General features: G+C 33.4%; 2 protein-coding genes and 1 pseudogene across 2 annotated transcripts; 1 reads left to right on the plus strand and 2 right to left on the minus strand.

Annotated features, from left to right (window-relative positions):
• Positions 1-1,398: 1,398 nt before the first annotated feature.
• Positions 1,399-2,051, plus strand: LOC11425052 (indole-3-acetic acid-induced protein ARG7). Its single transcript, XM_003590413.3, has one exon. The coding sequence runs from the start codon at positions 1,402-1,404 to the stop codon at positions 1,864-1,866; it is 465 nt and encodes a 154-aa protein (XP_003590461.3). The 5' UTR covers positions 1,399-1,401; the 3' UTR covers positions 1,867-2,051.
• Positions 2,052-6,791: 4,740 nt separating this feature from the next.
• Positions 6,792-10,988, minus strand: LOC11423116 (disease resistance protein RPV1-like; annotated as a pseudogene).
• Positions 10,989-11,735: 747 nt separating this feature from the next.
• LOC112419976 (disease resistance-like protein DSC2) lies at positions 11,736-13,616 on the minus strand. The gene is made up of 2 exons (XM_024778399.2): positions 12,766-13,616; positions 11,736-12,676 (listed from the first exon to the last, which is right to left on the minus strand). Exons 1-2 carry the CDS (start codon positions 13,132-13,134, stop codon positions 12,419-12,421), a joined length of 627 nt encoding a protein of 208 aa, XP_024634167.1. The 5' UTR covers positions 13,135-13,616; the 3' UTR covers positions 11,736-12,418.
• Between the last annotated feature and the right edge of the window lie 9,137 nt (positions 13,617-22,753).

Genomic DNA, 22,753 nt, shown 5'->3' on the forward strand with positions numbered 1-22,753 from the left:
CTAATTGCGACAACAATATAAATGTTTTAGAGGTATCTGAAAGCTTAGAATAACACAACAATTGCAATTTGGTCGAGTTTGTGATTTGTCATCATTTGTGTATATTCCACTACAATGTTAAAGTTTGCAATATAATTGTTCTCGTATACTAGAATGTTTTACATTACTTGAATAGAGGCTAGATGTAATATATAAATAACATCAACACTCCTTAACTCAACAAGACATTTTCTACATATAACCAAGTCATAAGGGTTCGCATAAAGTCCAAAACATACAATACCTCATAACACAAATTTGACGTCAAAACATTTTCTTTAGGTCTACTTTGGATAAATAATCATAACTGCAATTTGCAAACTGGATTGTATACCTAAGAATTAGGTTCACATATGCATCATCATCCACTTTCTAGCACTATGTTAATTGTCTCACCTACGATTAAAACACTTAACAATACAAAATAAGTCAACAATTACGACTCAAAAGAAGAAAAAAGAAGAGTATATCTGCAACCTTCTCTTCTCTAAAATATGAAGAAAGTGCTTAATTATATGATATGTATTTGATCCATCCTCCATGTTATATTTGAAATAAGTGGGTTTTGCACTTTGCCCAAGAAACTTATCCCATCCCTCTTTCATATCTTATCTTTTTCTCCCTAAAGTTGTGGGGTCTTCAAAGTTGAGAACTTCAAAATTTCAACAATATTGCATACAAGGACAGAGCCCTTACAAAGTAGTAATACTTCCTAGGAGTCAAATTGTTAATTAATAAATCAGTTATATATACATTTTTTATTTTATGTATCTTTGAATCATTGCCTTACATGTTCGTACAGTTTCGTATCAAACATCAGTGCCATGCTCTAAAAACTACATAGCTTACAAACAAGGTCAGCAACTATAAATAACCGAAAAACTACAATAATATATTTATTTTATAACCATAATAGTATGATCCATCCACCATGTTATATTTGGAAAGTATTCGATTACAAAACGTAGTAAATATCGTTACACATAAATTTAATTGAATATTCAATGAAGTTAGTAGTTCTCTTTGTTTTTAGGTAGAGACGTGTCTCCTTCAACCTAATTTTTTAATAAAAAAATATAAGTGAGAAATATCTATCAGCTTAATCAATAACTAAGCTCAAATAAGGGATTGATCACGATTAGTAAAATCCTCCGAATCATGTTTTCCACATCTTCATGATTTAAATCCAAGATTTATTTTTATTTTTTATGACACTTTAGTTCCACTCGGTTCAACCTAATATTAACGCAATTGAATAATATTACAATATGTTTACATATGTTGATACCCATAATTAGCAATAGCATAGGCTACCAATCATTCAACCATTTAATGCTTGATCCACACAATTGGTTCTTCCCCATGCCACCATTATATAAACCTTATCACTTTCCATCCAAGTACTCATCACTACACTTCTCTCTCCCTCTCATTACATCCTATACTCTAGGCACTATGAAGTCAAGATTTTTGAAAGGATGTGTTAACAAATGCAAGAAAATGGGAAGTATAGTAAAAACTTGTGCTACTTGTGAAGATTGTTGTGAAAGAGGTTTATGGTCTTCTCTGCATGAAAGTTGCTCCATACCAAGTGATGTACCAAAAGGTCACATGGTTGTATATGTAGGAGAGAATCACAAAAGATATGTGATCAAAATTGCATTGCTTCATCATCCACTCTTCAAAGCCTTGTTGGATCAAGCTCAAGAAGAGTATGATTTCATGGCTGATTCAAAACTATGTATTCCTTGTCATGAACATCTTTTCCTAAGTGTCCTACGATGTGCTAGTTCCCCACAGAATCAAAGGATGTGTTTGTGTCTCTAACAAATTACTTTGTTGATGAGACATTAATCAGTATTTTTTGTGATGTTGAAATTATTGAACTTTTATAGCTAACTGTGTCGATGAGTGATGATAATATATATATGTAATGTAGCCGTAATATTAATTAAAATATGTTGTAAGTAGATTGATTGAGATGTAAGGGATGTAATCCATCATCAATTCAAGAAGAGAGATGATTCTATTAATTTCTTTTTGTTGGTCTTATGTGTACAAAGATTTAGTAGTGTTTGTATCTAGATTGAGCAAAAATAAGCTAGTTTTCCGAAGTAACTAAACTTGCACTACCCAATTGCTAGTGCATTTATGACTAGTAATTTTTTTTTTTTTTGAGGGAATTAATGACTAGTAATTGGTATGCCACATTCGAAATGTGGATTTGTTTTCTTCCGGTAGTGACCCACATAAGACAATCCTTTCAAGTAATTTTTATAGATACATTTAACTCATTTTTTCCTTAAAAAAAAAAAAAAACTCATTTTTATAAAACTGGGTGATTCTCTTTATAAATTCTTATCAAGAATGACTTGAGTTTTTTTTAATACACATCTTTCACGTTCAACATTCTTTTTGGGCTTGGCGCGTGGATAGATAGGGCCACACCCCCTCACGTCCAACATTTTTTTTGGGCTTGACACGTGGATAGATAGACGACCCTTGAATTTGACAAGCTCTAATACTATGTTGAAATTTGAGATTTAACTCATCCTTACAAAATAGATTCATAAGGTGAGAAATGGCTACTCTTTATAAACTCTTATCAAGAGTCTTATCCATCTAATGTAGAACTTGGATTTTTCCTAATACATACATGTCAATCTAATGAACTTGATGACTCAACCAACTCAAAGCAATTAATTCGGATTAGAGTGTGTTTGTTTTAGCTTTTAAAAGAAAATATATTATGCGTTGGAAAAATCTAAAGATTTTTTTAGAGATTTAAAATAAAAATTTAAAGTTATTTGTGTTCGTTAACAACTGAAAAAAGTAATTTTTAATTTTATTTTTTTTAACTTATTCATGTGTTACCTTATTGCTTTTGAAAAAAGCTAATACTAACAACTTTTAATTTTAGAGTCAAAATAGGTTTTTTGATAAAATGATTTTTCTAAAAATCCTAAACAAACACTTAAAAATAACAAAAGCGATTTATTTATTTTTTTTTATAAAAAATTAGATATTTTTCTAAAAAAATCTTAAACAAACACACCATAAAGTGATTGGTTCAGGTAATGGATTTAAAGTTTAAATTTTGTGAACCCAGTATGTTGAAAGAAAATTGTGAACTTTTATTTGGTTGTTGGATAAGTGCTTCTCATCCATTTGTTTAATTTAATTTTTGAATTAATTTTACAAAAAATTTATTGACCCAGAATTATTTTTTAGTTAATATAGCGTAAGATTATTATGTGTTGATCCAGACTTATTTATCGTAAATGTTGAATTTTTCGATAAATAAAATGTCACTTAATTACATGCATATATATTTTGAATTTTAAAAATATTTTACATCTTATGACTCGAACAAACCTACTTGTCATTACCCAATTAAGTTATTTCGGTCCGACCAAAGATTTTATGCTTCTGACCTAACATAAACCAGTAAAAATTGATTTAATCGGATAAGGAATTTAGTCAAAACTGGTGCAATCCAACGGTATACTCCCTCCGTCCTAGATTATAAGAAGAAAAAAAAAAGTCACATTTATTAAGAAAACTAAGAAATAAGAATGTGGAGTATAGTTTTTTGTGTTTTTTTTAAAATGAATTTTATGGGAAGATGTAAAAACAATTTTCATTGGCTATTGATTATGGAAAAAATGAAAGAGAGAGAAAATTGAATGTAATTTGCATTTAATTTTATGTGAATAAACAAAAGAAATCTTGAAAAGATAAAAGTTTGTCTTTTTTACTTATATTTTAGGAAAAAAATATGTTTTTTTTTTGCTAAGCGGTTTCTTTTAGTTAGCACCAAAATCCTTGAAAACATGAAATACATATATATGTATGTTTTTTCTTGACGATTCATTAAAATCCTTAAGTTGTCTACATCATTTGAGCGATCAAGTAACATATCTTCCAACAATTTATTGTCAAAAAAATATCTTCCAGCAACTTCACAGTTTGTAATATAATTGAAAGATTTCAATAGTTTGTTAATTTGTTTTTCTTTTATTCCTTCTTTCAATATTTTTTTAAATGAAAGTACTCCCTCCGTCCTAAATTGTATGTCGTTTTGGAAAAAAATTTGTTCCAAATTATATGTCGCTTTACAATACCAATGAAATATTTATGTTACTTTTCCTATTATATCCTTAACTATTAATTACTCTCTCTTCTTTCAATTATTTCATTTATCTTTTCCATACCATTTATTAGGGATAATTTTGTAAAACAACTCATAATTTCTTTTCCCCACGCAATATTAATTACATTTCTTAATACGTGTGAAATGACAAAAACGTCTTACAATTTGGGACGGAGGGAGTAAAAGATAGAACTAAAAAAAAAAAATTGCATACCGGACCAATTTTATTTTTCAGAAATCATAGATGAGTTTCATAGATGAATTGGAAAAGATTTTTATAGTTTCCCGAAAAATAAATTGCGAATAGGAAATGTCATGTGATGGAAAAGTTAAACTGATGGTGATAATAGATAAATAGCATAAATTGAAAAATTAGCATTTCTAGCAACTAATAGGTGTATAAAGTAAGTTTTTCTCAACCTCATACCCAACTTGAAAGAATATTTGGGCTATACTCGGGTTGGGTTTAACCTGGCCCATGTATAGCCCAATATACAATCCATGGGAATTTAAGGAAAAAAAACTATGAAAGTTGTTGTTCCCACTTCATATTTTACTTGAAAATATATGAAAATCACACATTTAATATAACGGTAGCTAACTGCTATTCAAAAACAAAGAAAATGAAGAAAATTGAAAATTGAATGGTGGTTAGCTATCGTTGGGGTTAAATGTATAATTTCTATGTGTTTCAAGCAAAATCTGAAGTGAAAACAACAATTTTCAAAAACTATTGACACTTAATAAAATTTTGACCTTTATAAATATCTCAAATTTTGTTTTTAACTCCTCTAAAAATTTTAAGCAAGTTTTGCTCCCCTAAAATTTTCTATGACAACTTATAGTCTCTACATTTAAGTAAATTCATGTGTATCCTTCAAATTTTTGAATGAATTTTTACATAGATGTATAAAATATTTATAACAATTTTTCCATTTTTTTTAACGAAGTATGAATTAAATATGATTTATTAAGCACTAAAAACTTAAAGATTCATATTTATTTTATCCCTTACTAAAAATATTTAAACTTTTGCAAAAGACATTCATAGAATGTAGTAAATATGACTGTAAAAAATAATTCAAAATTTTTAAGAATATACATAAGTTATTTTTTTATTACTGAATTAGAGACCAAAAGTTGTGAAGAAAAAAATAATTGAGGGATCAAAACTTGCTGAATTTTTTAGAGAGACTAAAAGCAAAATTTAAGACATTTAGGGCCCCTTTTAGATTCAGCTTATTTTGAATTTATGCAAATCAGCTTATGCAAATAAATTAGCTTTTATTTATTATTCATGAGCTTCTTAAGGTAGTTTATGAAAAAATAACTTATAAAGATAAAATTTTCGTTAGTAAGAAAACTTCTGAATTAATATAAAAGCTTATTTATTTTCATAAACTATTTTTCATAAGCTCAAAATAAGCTTAATACAAACGGGGCTTTATAAGGATCAAAAACTTATTTAACCCTAAATTTTATTTCTACACTAAAACATTTTGGAAATTTATATCCTTGTAAATATTGTCTAAATACGTGTGAAAAAATACACCCCAAAATACACTTGAAAAAAAAATAAAAATCTAGCGTAGTAGCAAAACCTAGATGTACATGTTTCCTTAACATAATAACATCAAATGCAATAACCTAGATGTATAAAAGACCGTGTGAATTTTTTTTGACACTGGTTCCAAAAGTGGCAGATGATTAAGGGTTGAGACAGTGAAGAGTTTAAGGAGGAGGTTTATTTTGATCTTTATTGCTACATTTACCCCTCTACTCTTGCATCATATTCTTCATGAAGAGAACAAATGTGGAGATATTCTTCCTTAAAAATAAAATAAAAATTTGGAGATATTGTATCTAAGTTTAGAGCAAATGGCGTAGAACTTATGGTTGTTACATAATAACCTATCTCTTATCTTTCATCGGCTATTCTTGCGGATAATTAAAGGATCTTTGGTGTAACCTTTTAGGTAGGTTATGTTTTCCTTGTTTTTTTGTCTCTTCCTTTTCTCATGTAACCAAAAAACTAATAACTAACATTTGTCTATAAAGACAATGTTTGATTCGAACATCTAATGAGAATAATCTCACTCCTTTAGGTTTATTTTCTAATTGTTTATATGAACTGTCAAAATCTGAATTTTTATTAGTTGTCGATGTAATTTAACTCGAGATTATTTATTTTAAAACCGAACTAAACTACATATATAAATTTTAATGTTTTGTTGTTTTATTTTTAGTGTGGGATTTGATGTTAACTTTTATTATTTTAAATAATACATTTTTTTTTTTGACAAATTTAATATGACATCTATTTATTGATTTTTACTATTTTATATGGTTCAAACATAATTGATTGTTTTTTTGACAAACATAATTGATTCTTATTACTTTATAATGTGTGCTTTTTAGTATATTATGCATGTATGTGTTGATTTTATTAAGTTTGTAATGTATTAAGTGCCATGATATTAAAATTTTAACTTAAGACTATACTTCCTAGTAAAAATTTATTTAGAAAAAGTATGGACAAAAATTTGTAATTAGCATTTAAGTTCCTTAAATTATGATGTGCATTCAAATTTAAAATAACTGAGGAGCTAAGGGTAGATTTATCCATTAAGAAAAAAAGTATAATCCAATTGATGTACATTTAAATACTAAGATGGAGTTAAAAAAATTAGAGAAACAAAAGAAGATAAGGAATTCTCCAAAACAGAAAAACAGAAGAGAAAACAAGCAAACAAAGAAAGAAATACAATGGAACAAAAGAAGCCATTTGTGCATGGTGTTGCTGCTCATGCACAGATTCTGTCTCAGAAACTTCATTGATCTTTGCTTTTTCAGCAGAGTGTGGAATTGTGATAATGAAGTATTGAGATATTAATCTAATTTTCTCTTTCTATAAGGATCGGTGAATCTGACATTCTCCTCCGTGCTTCTTTTCTTCTTCAACATGCCGATTCCCATTTGTGTATGTTCCTCACAAAAATTGAAATGCGGACCCTTCTCAATCAACTGAAGCTCTACTTGAATCCATTCATATTTTAAAAGTGCTTCGTCCAGTTCACACATGAGATTTTCATAATGCTGGTTATAGAATTGAATCATTTTTTCCAGTTTCAGATCAAAGAGATATGTATGATCCGATTGCAGCTTAAAGTGAGAACTCATCCACCAATCGCCTGAAAGAGTATATTCATAGCCATTGACGCACAACTTGACTCTTAGTTCAGTATCATCATTATCATCATCAGAATCATCATCATCATCATCATCATCAGATAGTTTAGGATCAGAGAAGAGAATAACAGATTTTATAGAAGGGATTTCTTTACGAAACCAGAAAGAAACAGTATGTTCCCAGTTTTGGTGTTGGAACCAATCAGGAATCCCCTCAGTTCCGGTTGGCAAACAAATCTCAATGCATCCAGCCTCAAGTAGTTTCTGTTAGTTTGGCATAAAATATAATATTACGCGATGGATTATATATGAAACCTGTATATCAAATACTAGTGCAAGAAAAAACAACAAACCTGGCTCAATAGCATTCTTCTACATGAGGAAGTTAATGATTCACATCGCATTGCAGAAAACCATTTTAGGTTTGGTGGAATCCCTCTAATTTCCTCAAGAGACTTGCAGTCATCCAATCTAAGGACCTTTAGAAGGTGACATTCACTAAGACACTCGGGAAGAATTTTCATATTTTTTTCTGATAAGCGTAGACATGTCACATTAGCACACAATGTGAGAACTACTCGAATACATTCATCTGAGAGGTTGTTATTTTCAAGAATAAGATGTTCCACATTTGAAGCCACTGTGGAACTCAATATATCCTTATGTTTTGGCAATAATAGACGACAACCTCTAGCATAAATCTTTGACAAGGTAGGCATCATGAAAATGTTACTTGAAAATCTGAGTATTCCACTCTTGGATAATGCTAAGTCACGAAGTTCACTGAGATTTTGAAATGAAAATGGTAATTCTCTTATGGAAGTTCCACGCAACCAAATCTCTTCTATATTTGTCATCTTGCCTAATAATTCTGGAAAACTCTTGAGACTCTCACATTCACTGAGTTTCAATTCCTTAAGACAGGTCAACTGTAAGGGGGGAAAACTCTCGAGCTTGCTGCAACCTTCTGCATCTAAGACTTCAAGTTTATTTAGGTACCCAATCGAATTGTGAATTGTAATTAAATTATCACAATATGCAAATGAGAACTTTTCTAAATTTGGAAGATGTGAGACATCGGGTATATGGGTTAAATATTCACAAAAGTTCAAAGTCAAGACTTTCATATTCTCGAACTTCTGCATAAACACAAAGAAGAAACAAAATATTCAAAATAAAACACAATAATCTAATAGTGAATTCATAAATATACACAATTTGAAAATGAACTTATTTCACTTGCCTTGTTCAAAAAACTAGATGATAGAGACTTCGCATTATATCCTTCCCATATCAATACTCTCAAAGTACTTGGAAGATACTTGGGACTTTTGGAGAATTGACCATTTTTTATAATAAGTGTTTTAAGATTTGACATCTTCTTGAAGGCTTTTCGATTCCAGTCTATTATGGGTTCCATAGAGGGATAATTCCAATATATCATTTCAATGTTACCAGTTCCCTTTTAACAAAAAAATAAATAAAAAAGAAGAATAAATCACAATACAAATAATATATAGAGAAATATATGTGTAATTAAGTGGAAAAAACTAGCATGAGATGGTCATATATAAGTCCAAAAAGAGTGAAGTCATGATTAAAGCTAAAATAACAAATTGTTCATAGATATCAATCTTACCGTGTTTTTCTGTAGAACATGAACTATATCATTGTGACACCATAACCTGTTGCGTTCTCCAGGCTCTTTACGTGATTCTTTCCGGACGATTTCTTTACCCGTATCCTCTATCAAGTCATGTAATGTCACATATTGAGTATTAATCTCAATGAGAGATTTTTCAACCAACACTCCAACATGATGCTTTATGCAATGGCCATAATGAGCATGAAGTATCTTTTCAACCTCTGTCAATCTATACCCTTTGAAGCAGCAAGCTATATCGAGAAAGACACTTTGCTCATCTTCCTCCAAAGCATCATAGCTTAGTTTAAATATCTCTTGGATCTTTTTATTTGGAATCTTTTCATATCCATCTAATGTACCCTTCCATTCTTCTATGCTCTTTCCAAATAAGTTGGAACCCACTATTTCTATAACTAAGGGAAGGCCTGAAGCATATGAAACTGCCCGGTTTAAAACATCATCATAACTTGAAGGAACTTTGTTATGTTTAAAAGCCATCCACCTCAACAATTCAAGTGCTTTTGTTACATACAACCCTTTTACCGCATGCGTACTTTCTATCCCATGACAGGTTAGTAAGTGTTTCTCTCGAGTGGTAATGATGACTTTGCTTCCACGACCGAACCAATCAAGTCCTCCAGCCAAAGCCTCTAGCTGCTCCAGTTTGTCGACATCATCAAGAATCAAAAGAATCTTCTTTCTGCATAGCCTTTGTTTTATGATTGCAATTCCCTCACTAACACCTCCTAACTTAATGTCCAATCCAACTGTTTTCAAAAGGAGCTTTTCTTGGAGATGTTTCAAATTATATGGAGTTGAAATCTCTCTCACATCTTCTAGAAAACATAAACCTTCAAATTGATCAGCAATGAAATTATAAATTGCTTTTGCAAGTGTTGATTTACCCAAGCCTCCAATACCATAAAGTCCTACCATGTGGACCTCATCATCATATCCCTTATCGAGAAGCAAATTCACTTGTTGTACTTGGTCCTGTAATCCAACAGGATATTTGGCAACATGTAAGAAAACACGATTGATCCTGTCGGATATGTCTTTGATTATCTTCTGAATAAACTTGTATTCATATCTATTAATCTCCAATAAGATAAGTTAGTGCACACACCAATATCAGAATCATAAATACATTATACAACTCTGACTATTTTGACATATAAATACCTTATACTTGTTTAAAAACATAAATAAATAAAAAATGTTTTCTATTTAAGCTTTAAGATGAGGTTATTGGTTAATAGAAATTAAAGAAAGAAAATATAAAGAGGCAAGAGGCAAAACAAGATTTAAGTATAGTAGGGTACCCTGGACTATAATGGTAGCCGGACAAGTTAGCAGCTTGGGTTAGAGCTATCTTCCATTGGTGCAATCGCTCCATGTTTTTCTTGTTATTTTGGAACCTCTCTCCATGCTTAGCAAGCTCTTCACCATAACTCCCTGTATGATATCGCACATCAGTAGGATCCACGCCAAAGAAAACAGGCAAAACTAGGCGACCCTTTGTCTTGTAGCAGTGAATGATGTGCACAAGTTCGTCCAAACAAAATGAAGAAGAGGCATAGTTGGTAGAAAATACAGGAATAAAAATTCTAGATTCTTCAATGGCCTTTAAAAGTGACGGTGTGATTTTTTTCTCCTCTCTCAAGATTACAATCATCAATGAATGTGTGGATTCCCTTGTCATAAAGGGCCTTGTAGAGATGGCCAGTGAAACCGTCACGAGTGTCACTGCCCCTGAAGCTGAGGAACACTTGGTATGTGAATCCATAGGAAATTGAAGAGGAATGTGATTGCATAGCCATGAGAATTGACAAAAATTGGATGAGAAAAGAGTGAGTATGAATAAGTTATTGTGATCTGTGGAGTCTTTAATATGTACCTTAAAACAAGGAGAAAACTTATGACAAAAATGGTCCATGAAACTACCTTGGCACTTCCTATAGCCGTGCGGACCAATCACATCTTGCTAATTTCTTTAATTTGATTGCTGTTCAACTTTTGGACAAAACTTACATAAATAAAAAAACAAGTAAAAAACTAGTTGAGTTGGCAGGGACATTGCAATATGTAAGGGTTCAAACCCAGGATTCCCCACTATTTTCACGTTAAGAGGTAAATTTCTAGCCACTAGGTTACTTGACAAAAAAAAAAGCGAAAAACCAAAGAATAGTGTAATAAGCACCGGAACTACTATTCTTTTTGTTTATAACACATTTATTTATAATACTAGTTTTGGTTAATGTTACGGTATAAGACTTCTAGTTGTATTATTTGAACACACGATTTTCGATACCATATTTTGACACTGTATGCCATTGACATTGAGTGTGGATGTTGGTCCTGAGCAGAGAGCACATGAGTGTGGATGTTGGTCCTGAGGAGAGAGCACAAGCACCCGAGAAGAGTGAAATACTCCTTAAAACTCAGATACCGTTTAAATATGCAGTGTGTGTCTAGAAACAATAAAACACTCTCCAAGACTTTTTACAAATTTTATTTTACAACTGCTTTTATTCTTCTGCTGCATGTAATTTTTCATCTGTTACTTAATCAGTGTTAAATAACATGAACTGAAAATAAAAATAAATGCAAGCTATGCTATTAAAACATCTAATTAAAGACAGTATGCATATATCAACAAGTTCTGATATTTCCATTTTAAACTAGTTAGTTAGTTAGTTAACATGAGTAGGCTAGCATGGATATGCAATATTCTCTCTTCCATTTATTTTCTGAAGTTTTGGCTACCAAGTCTACACTTTTACTACCAAGACTGAAACTTCCTTCTCATCTTCCGTGTGGACCAATATGGAAACTTCCTTCTCATCTTCCGTGTGGTCCAATATGGAAACTTCCTTCTCATCTTCCGTGTGGTCCAATATGGGAAACTTTCTTATTCATCTATCTTCCGTGTGGTCCAATATGAAAAACAAAATAGAAAACAAGCAAACAAAGAAAGAAATACAATGGAACAATAGAAGCCATTTGTGCATGGTGTTGCTGCTCATGCACAAGTTCTGTCTCAGAAACTTCCAAGTCCATTGTTCTTTGCTTTTTCAACAGAGTGTGGAATTGTGATAGATATTCATCTAATTTTCTCTTTCTATAAGGATTGGTGAATCTGACATTCTCCGATCAGAACTTCTTTTCTTCTTCAACACGCCGGTTCCAGTTTGTGTATGTTCCTCACAAAAATGGAAATTCGGATCATTCTCGAGCAACTGAAGCTCTACTTGAATCCATTCATTTTTTAAAAGTGCTTCATCCAGTTCACACCCGAGATTTTCATAATGCTGGTTATAGAATTGAATCATTTTTTCCAGTTTCAGATCAAAGAGATGTATGATCCAATTGCAGCCCACAAAAGTGAGAACTCATCCACCAATTGCATGAAAGAGTATATTCATAGCCATTGCGCACAACTTGACTCTTAGTTCAGTATCACCATCATCATCCCCAAATACAAAAGGTACTTTAGGATCAGAGAAGAGAATAACAGAACTTATAGAAGGGATTTCTTTACGAAACCAGAAAGAAACAGTATGTCCCCAGCTTTGGTGTTCGAAACAATCAGGAATCCCCTCAGTTCCGGTTGGCAAACAAATCTCAATGCATCCAGCCTCAAGTAGTTTCTGTTAGTTTGGCATAAAATATAATATTACGCGATGGATTACATACGAAACCTATATATCAAATATTAGTGCAAGAAAAAACAACAAACCTGACTCAATAGCATTCTTCTACATGAGGAAGTTAATGATTCACATCGCATTGCAGAAAACCGTTTTAGGTTTGGTGGAAACCCTCTAATTTCCTCAAGAGACTTGCAATCCTCCAATCTAAGGCAACTAAGATGGTGACATTCATTAAGACACTCCGGAATAACTTTTATATTGTTATCTGATAAGTATAGATATTTCACATTAGCGCACAATGTGAGAACTGCTCGGACACATTCATCTGAGAGGTTGTTATTTGAAAGAATAAGATCTTCCACATTTGAAGCCACTGTGGAACTCAATATATCCTTATGTTTTGGCAATAACAGACGACAATCTGTAGCATAAATCTTTGACAAGTTAGGCATCATTAAAATGTTACTCGAAAATCTGAGTATTCCACCCTCGTATAATGTTAAGTTACGAAGTTCACTTAGATTTTGAAATGAAAATGGTAATTCTCTTATGGAAGTTTCACTCAACCTAATCTCTTGTATATTTGTCAACTTGCCTAATAATTCTGGAAATTTTTTGAGACTCTCACATTCCCTGAGTTCCAATTCCTTAAGAGAAGTCAACCGTAAGGGGGGAAAATTCTTGAGCTTCCTGCAACCCTTTGCATTTAAGACTTCAAGTTTATTTAGGTACCCAATAGAATTGTGAATTGTGAATTGTAATTAAATTATCACAATTTTCAAATGAGAACTTTTCTAAATTTGGAAGATGTGAGACATTGGGTATATTGGTTAAATATTTACAGAAGTTCAATGTCAAGACTTTCGTATTCTCGAACTTCTGCATAAACACAAAGAAGAAACAAAAAAATAAAAATAGAACACTATAATCTAATGGTGAATTCAAAAATATACACAATTGGAAAATGAACTTATTTCACTTGCCTTGTTCAAAAAACTAGATGATAGAGGCTTCGAAAGATGTCTTCCCCATATCAATACTCTCAAAGTACTTGGAAGATACTTGGGACTTTTGTAGAATTGACCACTTTTTATAATAAGGAGGCGTTTGTTTCATGGTATCAAAATTTAATCCTAGGAATGACTTTTCCGGGCATAACTTTCGAAGGAATATTTTTAAACAAAAAGTGTTTGGATAGTATTTTTAGTTCCCAGGAATCTTTTATTTTAAAAATTTACAATTCCCAAAATACCCATATGATGTAACTTGATTTTGTTTCATTCGGTCCAGTAAGATAATCCATGAGTATATCATTATCATTATTATTTGTGATTTTATGAATCGTGAAATAGGCTAAAGATTGGAATAATGCAGAAATAGAGCTTTTGTTATACTGCATGTGTGAAATTATTATACAATATATAATCTATGAAATCCAATCATTATTTTATTATAAGAAACAATGACAATAAGTTGTAGCAATCTAGAATGCAGGTATTGCCAATATTGTAAGAAAAAAAATTATATGATAGATTTTAGAGGAAAAAACAACATGATAGAGAAGGGGACAACAATTATATTTACTGGAAATATTACTTGGGAAAAAACAAGACGATAGGGAAATAATTAATTGTAATCGTGTGTAAGTAGTGGGGCAAGCCAGTACTTTTACACATAATTGCTTATATTACCTGGGAATATAAGTTTCCCATCTCTATTTGCTGGGAATAGAAAGCCAGACAATGTGGGGAAAAATCTTTCCCGGGCATAATTATTTCCTGGGAATAATTGTTCGTTCCACCGTAACAAACACTGGAATCTTAATTCCCATCCAAGAATTCCTGGGAATATGTTTTGTATCCATGAAACAAACACCCCAAGTGTTTTAAGATTTGACATCTTCTTGAAGGCCATTCGATTCCAGTCTATTACGGGTTCCATTGAGTGACAATTAAGACATATCATTTCAATTTTTCCAGTTCCCTTTTAACAAAAAAGGAAAAAGAATAAACCACAATACAAATGATATACAGAGAAATATACATCTAATTAAGTGGAAAAAAACTAGAACGAGATGGTCATATATAAGTCCAAAAAGAGCCAAGTCATTGTTAAAGCAAAAATAACAAATTGTTCATAGATATCAATCTTACCGTGTTTTTCTGTAGACATGAACTATATCATTGTGACACCATAACCTACTGCGTTCTCCAGGTTCCTTACACGATTCTTTATGGACGATTTCTTTACCTGTGTCTTCTATCAAGTCATGTAATGTCACATCAACGACATGAAAGTATCGAGTCTTAATCTCTATGAGAGATTTTTCGACCAACACTCCAACATGATGTTTTATGCAATGGCCATTATGAGCATGAAGTATCTCTTCGACCATTGTCAATCTATACCCCTTGAAGCAACAAGCTATATCCAGAAAGACACTTTGCTCCTCTTCCTCCAAAGCATCGTAACTTACTTTAAATATCTCATGGATCTTTTTATTAGGAATCTTTTCATATCCATCTAATGTACACTTCCATTCTTCTATGCTCTTTCCAAATAAGTTTGAACCCACTATTTCTATTGTCAATGGAATTAATGGCAAATCAAATTCTATAAGATTGCACATTTATTTGTAATAGTCAAATAATCATCCTTTCAATTAGCATAATTAGCTGTAAATATATACACGTCAGTTTAGCTAATTTAGTGGGTTGAAAGTCAACTTGGCAACTTGCAAATACATTGTATTTATATGAGAAATCAGAATGAAGGGGGATACAATTTTGACCCTCATTTCTTAGTCTCTCTGAGTTTAATATCCCTCATTTCTTAGTCTCTCTGAGTTTAATATCCCTCATTTCTCTGAGTTTAACATGGTATCAGCCTAGGTTACAAACCAAGAACCTAGTCTGTTTTTTATTCTTTTCACTTATGTGTCTCAGTTATTCGTTTCCCAGTCCAGATTAACCTCTTGTTCGATACCTATTTCCATAGTCACATGTCTACCGAAAAACATGAAATCTTGGTGGTTCGCCTTAATGGCAAAAACTACTTAACTTGGCCATTCCATTTCGAGATATTTGTCACAGGAAAAGATTTGTGGGGTCATGTTGATGGCAGCACCCCATTTCCTGACAAAGAGAAAGATAAGGTTGCACATGCCAAATGGGTAGTCAAAGATGCTCAAGTCATGTCCTGGATCCTAGGCTCTGTTGATCCAAACATTGTCCTGAATCTCTGACCTTACAAAACAGCAGCCACAATGTGGAATTACTTGAAGAAAGTCTACAATCAGAACAACGCCGCTCGAAGATTCCAGCTTGAACACGACATAGCTTTGTTTAAACAGGATAGTCTCTCCATCTCTGAATTTTACTCTCAATTCATGAATCTTTGGGCTGAATATACTGAGATAGTTTATGCAGACTTGACTTCTGAAGGTCTAAGTTCTGTACAATCTGTTCATGAAACTACCAAGCGAGATCAATTTCTTATGAAATTGAGATCTGAATTTGAAGGTATTCGTCCAATCTCATGCATAGAAACCCTGTACCATCATTGGATGCATGTTTCAATGATCTATTACGTGAAGAACAACGTCTGCTGACACAGTCCATCATTGAAGATCAAAAAGTGTCTTCTGTTCCAGTGGCTTATGTGGCACGAGGAAAGACAAGAAGTCATGACATGAGTGCTGTTCAATGTTTCTGTTGCAAGAAATTGGGACATTATGCTTCAAACTGTCCAAACAAAGTCTGCAATTACTGCAAACAAGACAAACATATTCTCAAGGAATGTCCAATAAGGCCACCAAGGAGAAATGATACAGCCTTTACAACCTCGGTTGATTCATCTATTCCTAGCAACTCGATCAATCCAGCACCAGTTCAGCAGAATGCTCCTAGTAGTTCAACAGTCACCCCTGAAATGGTTCAACAAATGATCATTTATGCCTTCTCTACTCTAGGAATCTCAGGTAAATCCTCTTCCTCCTGGTACTTGAAGGAAAATCGATTTACATTACAGAATAAGCAGCGGAAAAAATTTCGATTTTCTTTCCTTGGATCATTACGAATTACACATGAATCAGTGATTCGATTGTTACCTCGAAGTGTGAAACTGAAATTGAAAGCTGGAATCTGGAAACCGAAATCACGATCACAGCAAAGCAAGCAGCAAGCAGCAAAGCCTCTAGCAAGTCCACACGAACAGTGCTCCTCCAAAACTCGGTGCTAGCCAAGGAATCGGAAGTCTCAGAGAGCTAGGGTTTCTTCAAAGCGCGCAACGTCAAACTTCAGCACTAGGGTTCTATTTATAGAACTCCTTGTGTGCTATGCAAGTCAGAAGCCACTATTGGACTTCACTAAGCCCAACAACGAGTTTAGTAATTTTGCTAACTAATTAGCTTTATTTACTAAATACACCCGTTATATAAGTCGTACTTATATATTTCTCTTTTGACTGTTCTTTGTGTGTGACCCTATAGGTTCTGGTCACGTTGGCAATAATATTAAATCTGATATTTAATATTATAAACAATGAGCGGTATCTAGCAACACATCATTGCTACCCAAGTGACAAGAATGTCAAGTGATCTGACGAAACCTTTCATGATAATATTCATGTGTATAATTACTCCTTTGTCTCGATACCTTTTATTGATCTCAAGGCATAGGTATTGTCACCCTTGTATAGATCAATAATTATATTTCTTGATTCCGAAATATACTGAATAACGAATAAGTTCAATATCTCATATTGACTTCGTTCGGCATGGCCATGCAGTTTTACAGTCATATTTCATCAAGAGGCCTAAAGATATATCTCCTGTTTATGAGGAGGGACAAATCCCATCTAGGACACTCATGCCCCTTAGCATGATTCATCAAGTACCCATCAACCAACGTTATGATTATCCTTTTACAGACAACGTTAGAATGGCAACAAAGCACTTGAGTCCACATTTAGGGATCATAGTGGTTTCAGGTCTAAGAGCGATATACATTATTATCATTGTGAGAATATCTTATGACAATTTCATAACTTACTATGTAGTATTCTCACGGTGGATCAATCCAATATAAATATTACTCCTAATATTTATATCTATGTATAGACTTGATATCTCATATCTATGACCCATGAGATGCGGTCATCAGTCTACATACATAATTGTCTCGACGCTTTATTATTATCCTTTATTCATATTAAAGCTTTGACTACAGATACATTTAATAATAGCGTTCTTAAAGATAATGTAATCTCATGATTAAGTCACACTTAATATATTATTACACGAACTATCTATTCTAAGGACTTTATTAACATTATCTAAATATAATAAAGAGTGCCATATATTATTCAATAATAAAAGTCATGATACATAAGATAGGTTTAACATAAACTATTGGCCTCTAGGGCTTACACCAACAATCTCCCACTAGCACTAGAGCCAATTAGGCATAAACCTAATACCCATAGATCTAGTATGACCATCATGCTTCTGCTGGGCAAGAGCTTTAGTAAGTGGATCAGCAACATTGTCTAATTTTGGTACTTTGCATATTTTAACATCTCCTCTTTCGATAATCTCTCGAATAAGATGATAATGCCTTTGTATGTGTTTGGATTTCTGGTGAGATCTAGGTTCTTTGGCTTGTGCGATTGCTCCATTGTTATCACATAGTAATTCAATGGGATCCACAATACTTGGAACTATTCCAAGATCAGAAATGAATTTCTTAATCCAAACAGCTTCCTTTGCGGCATTGGATGCAGCAATATACTCGGCTTCGGTTGTAGAATCAGCGACTGTTTCTTGCTTTGAACTTTTCCAGCTCACAGCACCGCCATTTAAGCAAAACACATATCCAGATTGCGATTTAAAATCATCATGATCGATCTGAAAACTAGCATCAGTGTAACCAATTACAGAGAGCTCTTCTTGACCTCCATAGATCAAGAAGGTATCCTTAGTTCTTCTCAAGTACTTAAGGATATTCTTGACAGCAATCCAATGATCGTTGCCATGATTAGACTGGTATCTGCTCGTAGCACTTAAAGCATACGAGACATCTGGTCGAGTACATATCATAGCATACATGATAGAACCAATTGCTGAAGCATATGGAATATCACGCGTTCGATCCCTTTCTTCATTAGTCGAAGGGGATTGAGTCTTTGATAGATTTATTCCTGACGACATAGGGATGAATCCTTTCTTGGAATCATGCATATTGAAACGTCTCAGGACTTTGTCTATATATGTACCCTGACTTAAGCCAAGCAATCTTTGTGATCTATCTCTATAGATCCTGATTCCTAATATATAGGAGGCTTCACCTAAGTCTTTCATAGAAAAGCATTTCCCTAACCAAGTTTTGATTTCTTGTAATGTAGGGATGTCATTTCCGATTAATAATATGTCATCCACATATAAAATCAGAAATGAAACTATGCTCCCACTAACCTTCTTGTAAACACAAGGCTCATCTTCATTTTTAATGAATCCATACTGTTGTACAGTTTCATCAAAGCGAAGATTCCAACTTCTAGAAGCTTGCTTCAATCCATAGATTGATCGCTGCAATTTGCACACCCTTTTGGTTGCTTTAGGATCGCCAAATCCTTCAGGTTGTGTCATGCACACATCCTCAAGAAGATTTCCATTAAGGAAAGCAGTTTTGACATCCATTTGCCAAATTTCATAATCATGGTATGCTGCGATAGCAAGTAAGATCCGAATGGATTTAATCATTGCAACTGGTGAAAAGGTTTCATCATAGTCTACACCATGAATTTGTTTGAATCCTTTAGCAACCAGTCGCGCTTTGTAGGTACTAACCTTTCCATCCATGTCAATTTTATTTTTGAAAACCCACTTGCATCCTATAGGATTAATTCCTTCAGGTGCTTCAATCAAGTTCCAAACTTGATTTGTGTACATGGAATCCATTTCAGATTTCATGGCTTCAAGCCACTTCTCAGATTCGAGGCCAGTAATGGCCTCCGTGTAAGTCACAGGCTCATCTTGGTCCATGAGCAATACATCACCCTCCTGTGATATGAGATACCTATATCTCTCGGGTTCTTGACGTATCCTGCTAGACCTACGTGGTTCTTGTGTTATTGGAATAGGATTTTCTGTCATAAGAGTTTGTGTATCCTGTCCCTGTTCCTCTATCGGTATTTCATTACTCTGTGGGTCTTGAATTTCTTCAAGATCTACTTTGCTCCCACTGATTCTTTTGGAGACAAAATCCTTCTCAAGGAAGACTCCATTTCTGGCAACAACAATTGTGCCTTCAGATGGTTTGTAAAAGTAGTATCCCCTAGTTTCTTTAGGATATCCCACAAAGAAACATTTATCAGATTTTTGTTCAAGCTTAGTAGACATAAGTCGTTTTATATAAGCTTCACAACCCCAAATCTTAAAATGTCCCACATTGGGTGTTCGACCATTCCATATCTCATATGGTGTCTTTTCTACCGCTTTAGATGGAACTCGGTTAAGTGTGTAAGCTGCAGTTAATAAGGTGTATCCCCATAAGGAGTTTGGAAGTTCAGCATGACTCATCATAGATCGGACCATGTCTAACAAGGTTCGATTTCTCCTTTCAGAAACACCGTTCCATTGTGGTGTTCCAGGAGGTGTGAGTTGGGACAATATCCCACATTCTTTTAGATGATTGTCAAACTCTAAGCTCAAATACTCTCCACCTCGATCAGATCGAAGCATTTTGATTTTCTTGCCTAGTTGGTTTTCTACTTCATTTTGAAATTACTTGAATAAAGTAAATGATTCAGATTTATGTTTCATTAGATACACATATCCAAATCTACTAAAGTCATCAGTGAACCTAATGAAGTAGTGAAAGCCTCCTCTAGCAGTTATGTTTAGGGGTCCACACACATCAGTATGTATGAGACCTAAAAGATCACTAGCCCTTTCACCTTGACCGGTAAATGAAGCTTTTGTCATTTTTCCCAATAAACAAGATCGACATGTTTCATATGATTCAAAATCAAAAGAATCCAAAAGTCCATCTTTATGGAGTTTGGAAATGCGATTCTCATTTATATGGCCTAAACGACAATGCCAAAGGTAAGTTGGATTCAACTCATTAGGTTTCAACCTTTTAGCGTTAATGTTATAGATAGGCATATCGAGATCTAAGACATAAAGTCCATTACTCAAATTTGCGTTAGCATAAAGAATATTATCCAAATAAACGGAACAACATTTGTTCTTTATTGTAAAATAAAATCCAGCCTTGTCCAAACAAGAAATTGAAATAATATTCCTGCTAACGGCAGGTACATAATAGCAGTTTTCTAAATTAAGTAAAAGACCACTAGGTAAGGTCAATACATAAGTTCCAACAGCTAAAGCAGCAACTTTTGCTCCATTGCCAACTCTAAGATCGACCTCGCCTTTTGCCAATGCTCTACTCTTTCTCAGACCCTGCACATCAGTACAAATATGAGAACCACATCCAGTATCTAATACCCATGATGTAGAAGTAGACATATTAATTTCTATAAAAAAAATACCTGCAGAAGTAGTAGGAACATTTCCATTCTTCTTATCTTCCAGATACTTTGGACAGTTTCGCTTCCAATGCCCAGTGTTGTTGAAGTAGAAGCACTTGCCATCCTTACCCACGCCTCCAGTAGGCTTCAAAGCTTTGGTTGATGGCTTGGCAACAGCTTTGCCTTTGCCATTTCCCTTAGACTTATTAGGCTTCTTATGGTGTTGATAGATAATTAGCAAGTGTACTAACTTATATCGAAGTAATAAAATTTATAAGATTCGTTTCCACAGGGACTGTTTCAACTTCTACTCGGTAGTAACGTTATTATTAAGGATGTTTGTAAAATGGGGGGTTGCACTGAGGCAATTGGTTTAATTTGCAAGTTAAAATAAAATGGTTAAGGAAAAATTGGTTTAAGAAATAATATGGAGTGATGACTAGGTCATTCGATTCATCTGCTCATCGCTCATTAGCAACCTGTTTCTTACGTTTACGAACGCTATAAAGTTTACGACAAATTAACAAAATAGCTTAGGTCAATCCCTTGATCCTAAGCCCTCTTTTCTGATTATAATTCCCTAATCCCTTAGGTGAACCTATAGTCATCAAAGGTTTTAAGTCCGTTAATTCAAGTATCACAACCTAACAACGCTCCATCCCTAGATTGTCCGTTAGATTGAACAGTATAAATATGTCAGAGTTAAACGCTAGTGTCAGTAGTCATATATACTCTAAAATCAATTATATTGGGTCAGAATCATAAAAGCTTTAAGAACAATTTATACTGAATAAACTAGAATGGCATTCATAAAGATTAAGAGTTGCAGGTTACATAAACATGAGCTAGAACAAAATCATCTCTTGACCTAATCACAAAGGATCTAGCTACTCATGACTAAAGCACAAATAACTAATGTAAAAGAAGGATTCATTACATGAAATTGGTAACCGAATATGAGTTTCGATGGTCTCACACCTTCTCTCCAGATCTCCAGCTCCAAAAGTCAGTTTCTTTCTCCAAATTTTCCAACCCTTGGCTCAGAAAACAACTTCCCTTTTATAGGAAAATTCTCAGATACGCCAAAATCGTACTCCGATGCTGTAAATCGGAGCACGATGGCTTCATTAAAGTCATATCCTGGCTGGAGCGTCTGCCAAATCGTAGCCCGATTTGGTTCCATCGGAGCACGATTTTTTACGGGACAAAATGTCTCAAATTTGCTGTAAAATCGGAGTACGATGCTGTAAATCGGAGCACGATTTCTTATTTGTTTGCCAACATCAAATGTGTCATTTGAAGCTTCTATCTCATGCAAAATCACCCGAACTCAACCAAAATTACATAAAAACTATAACAAAAGTGATATATGACCTAGTGTCATCACAACCCCAAACTTGCATCGTTACTTGTCCTCAAGGAACTTACTTTAAAATGAAAATTAACAGAAAAATAACATTTACCTCAACAATGGTAATATCAAAAGTTCATCTTCTTGTTAGCGTTAGTGGGCTAACTTGCTTGCTAGAACATCCATTC

This window comes from Medicago truncatula, chromosome 1 (genome assembly GCF_003473485.1).
Source record: "Medicago truncatula cultivar Jemalong A17 chromosome 1, MtrunA17r5.0-ANR, whole genome shotgun sequence".
In the NCBI taxonomy this organism is placed as follows: domain Eukaryota; kingdom Viridiplantae; phylum Streptophyta; class Magnoliopsida; order Fabales; family Fabaceae; genus Medicago; species Medicago truncatula.

Excerpts from the sequence above, each read along its gene's own strand:
- LOC11425052 (XM_003590413.3), top strand. The coding sequence starts at position 1,402 with ATGCCACCATTATATAAACCTTATCACTTTCCATCCAAGTACTCATCA.
- LOC112419976 (XM_024778399.2), bottom strand. The coding sequence starts at position 13,134 with ATGATGCCTAACTTGTCAAAGATTTATGCTACAGATTGTCGTCTGTTA. Across the intron at positions 12,677-12,765 it reads GAAGAATGCTATTGAGTCAG|AAACTACTTGAGGCTGGATG; the intron begins GTTTGTTGTTTT and ends CCAAACTAACAG.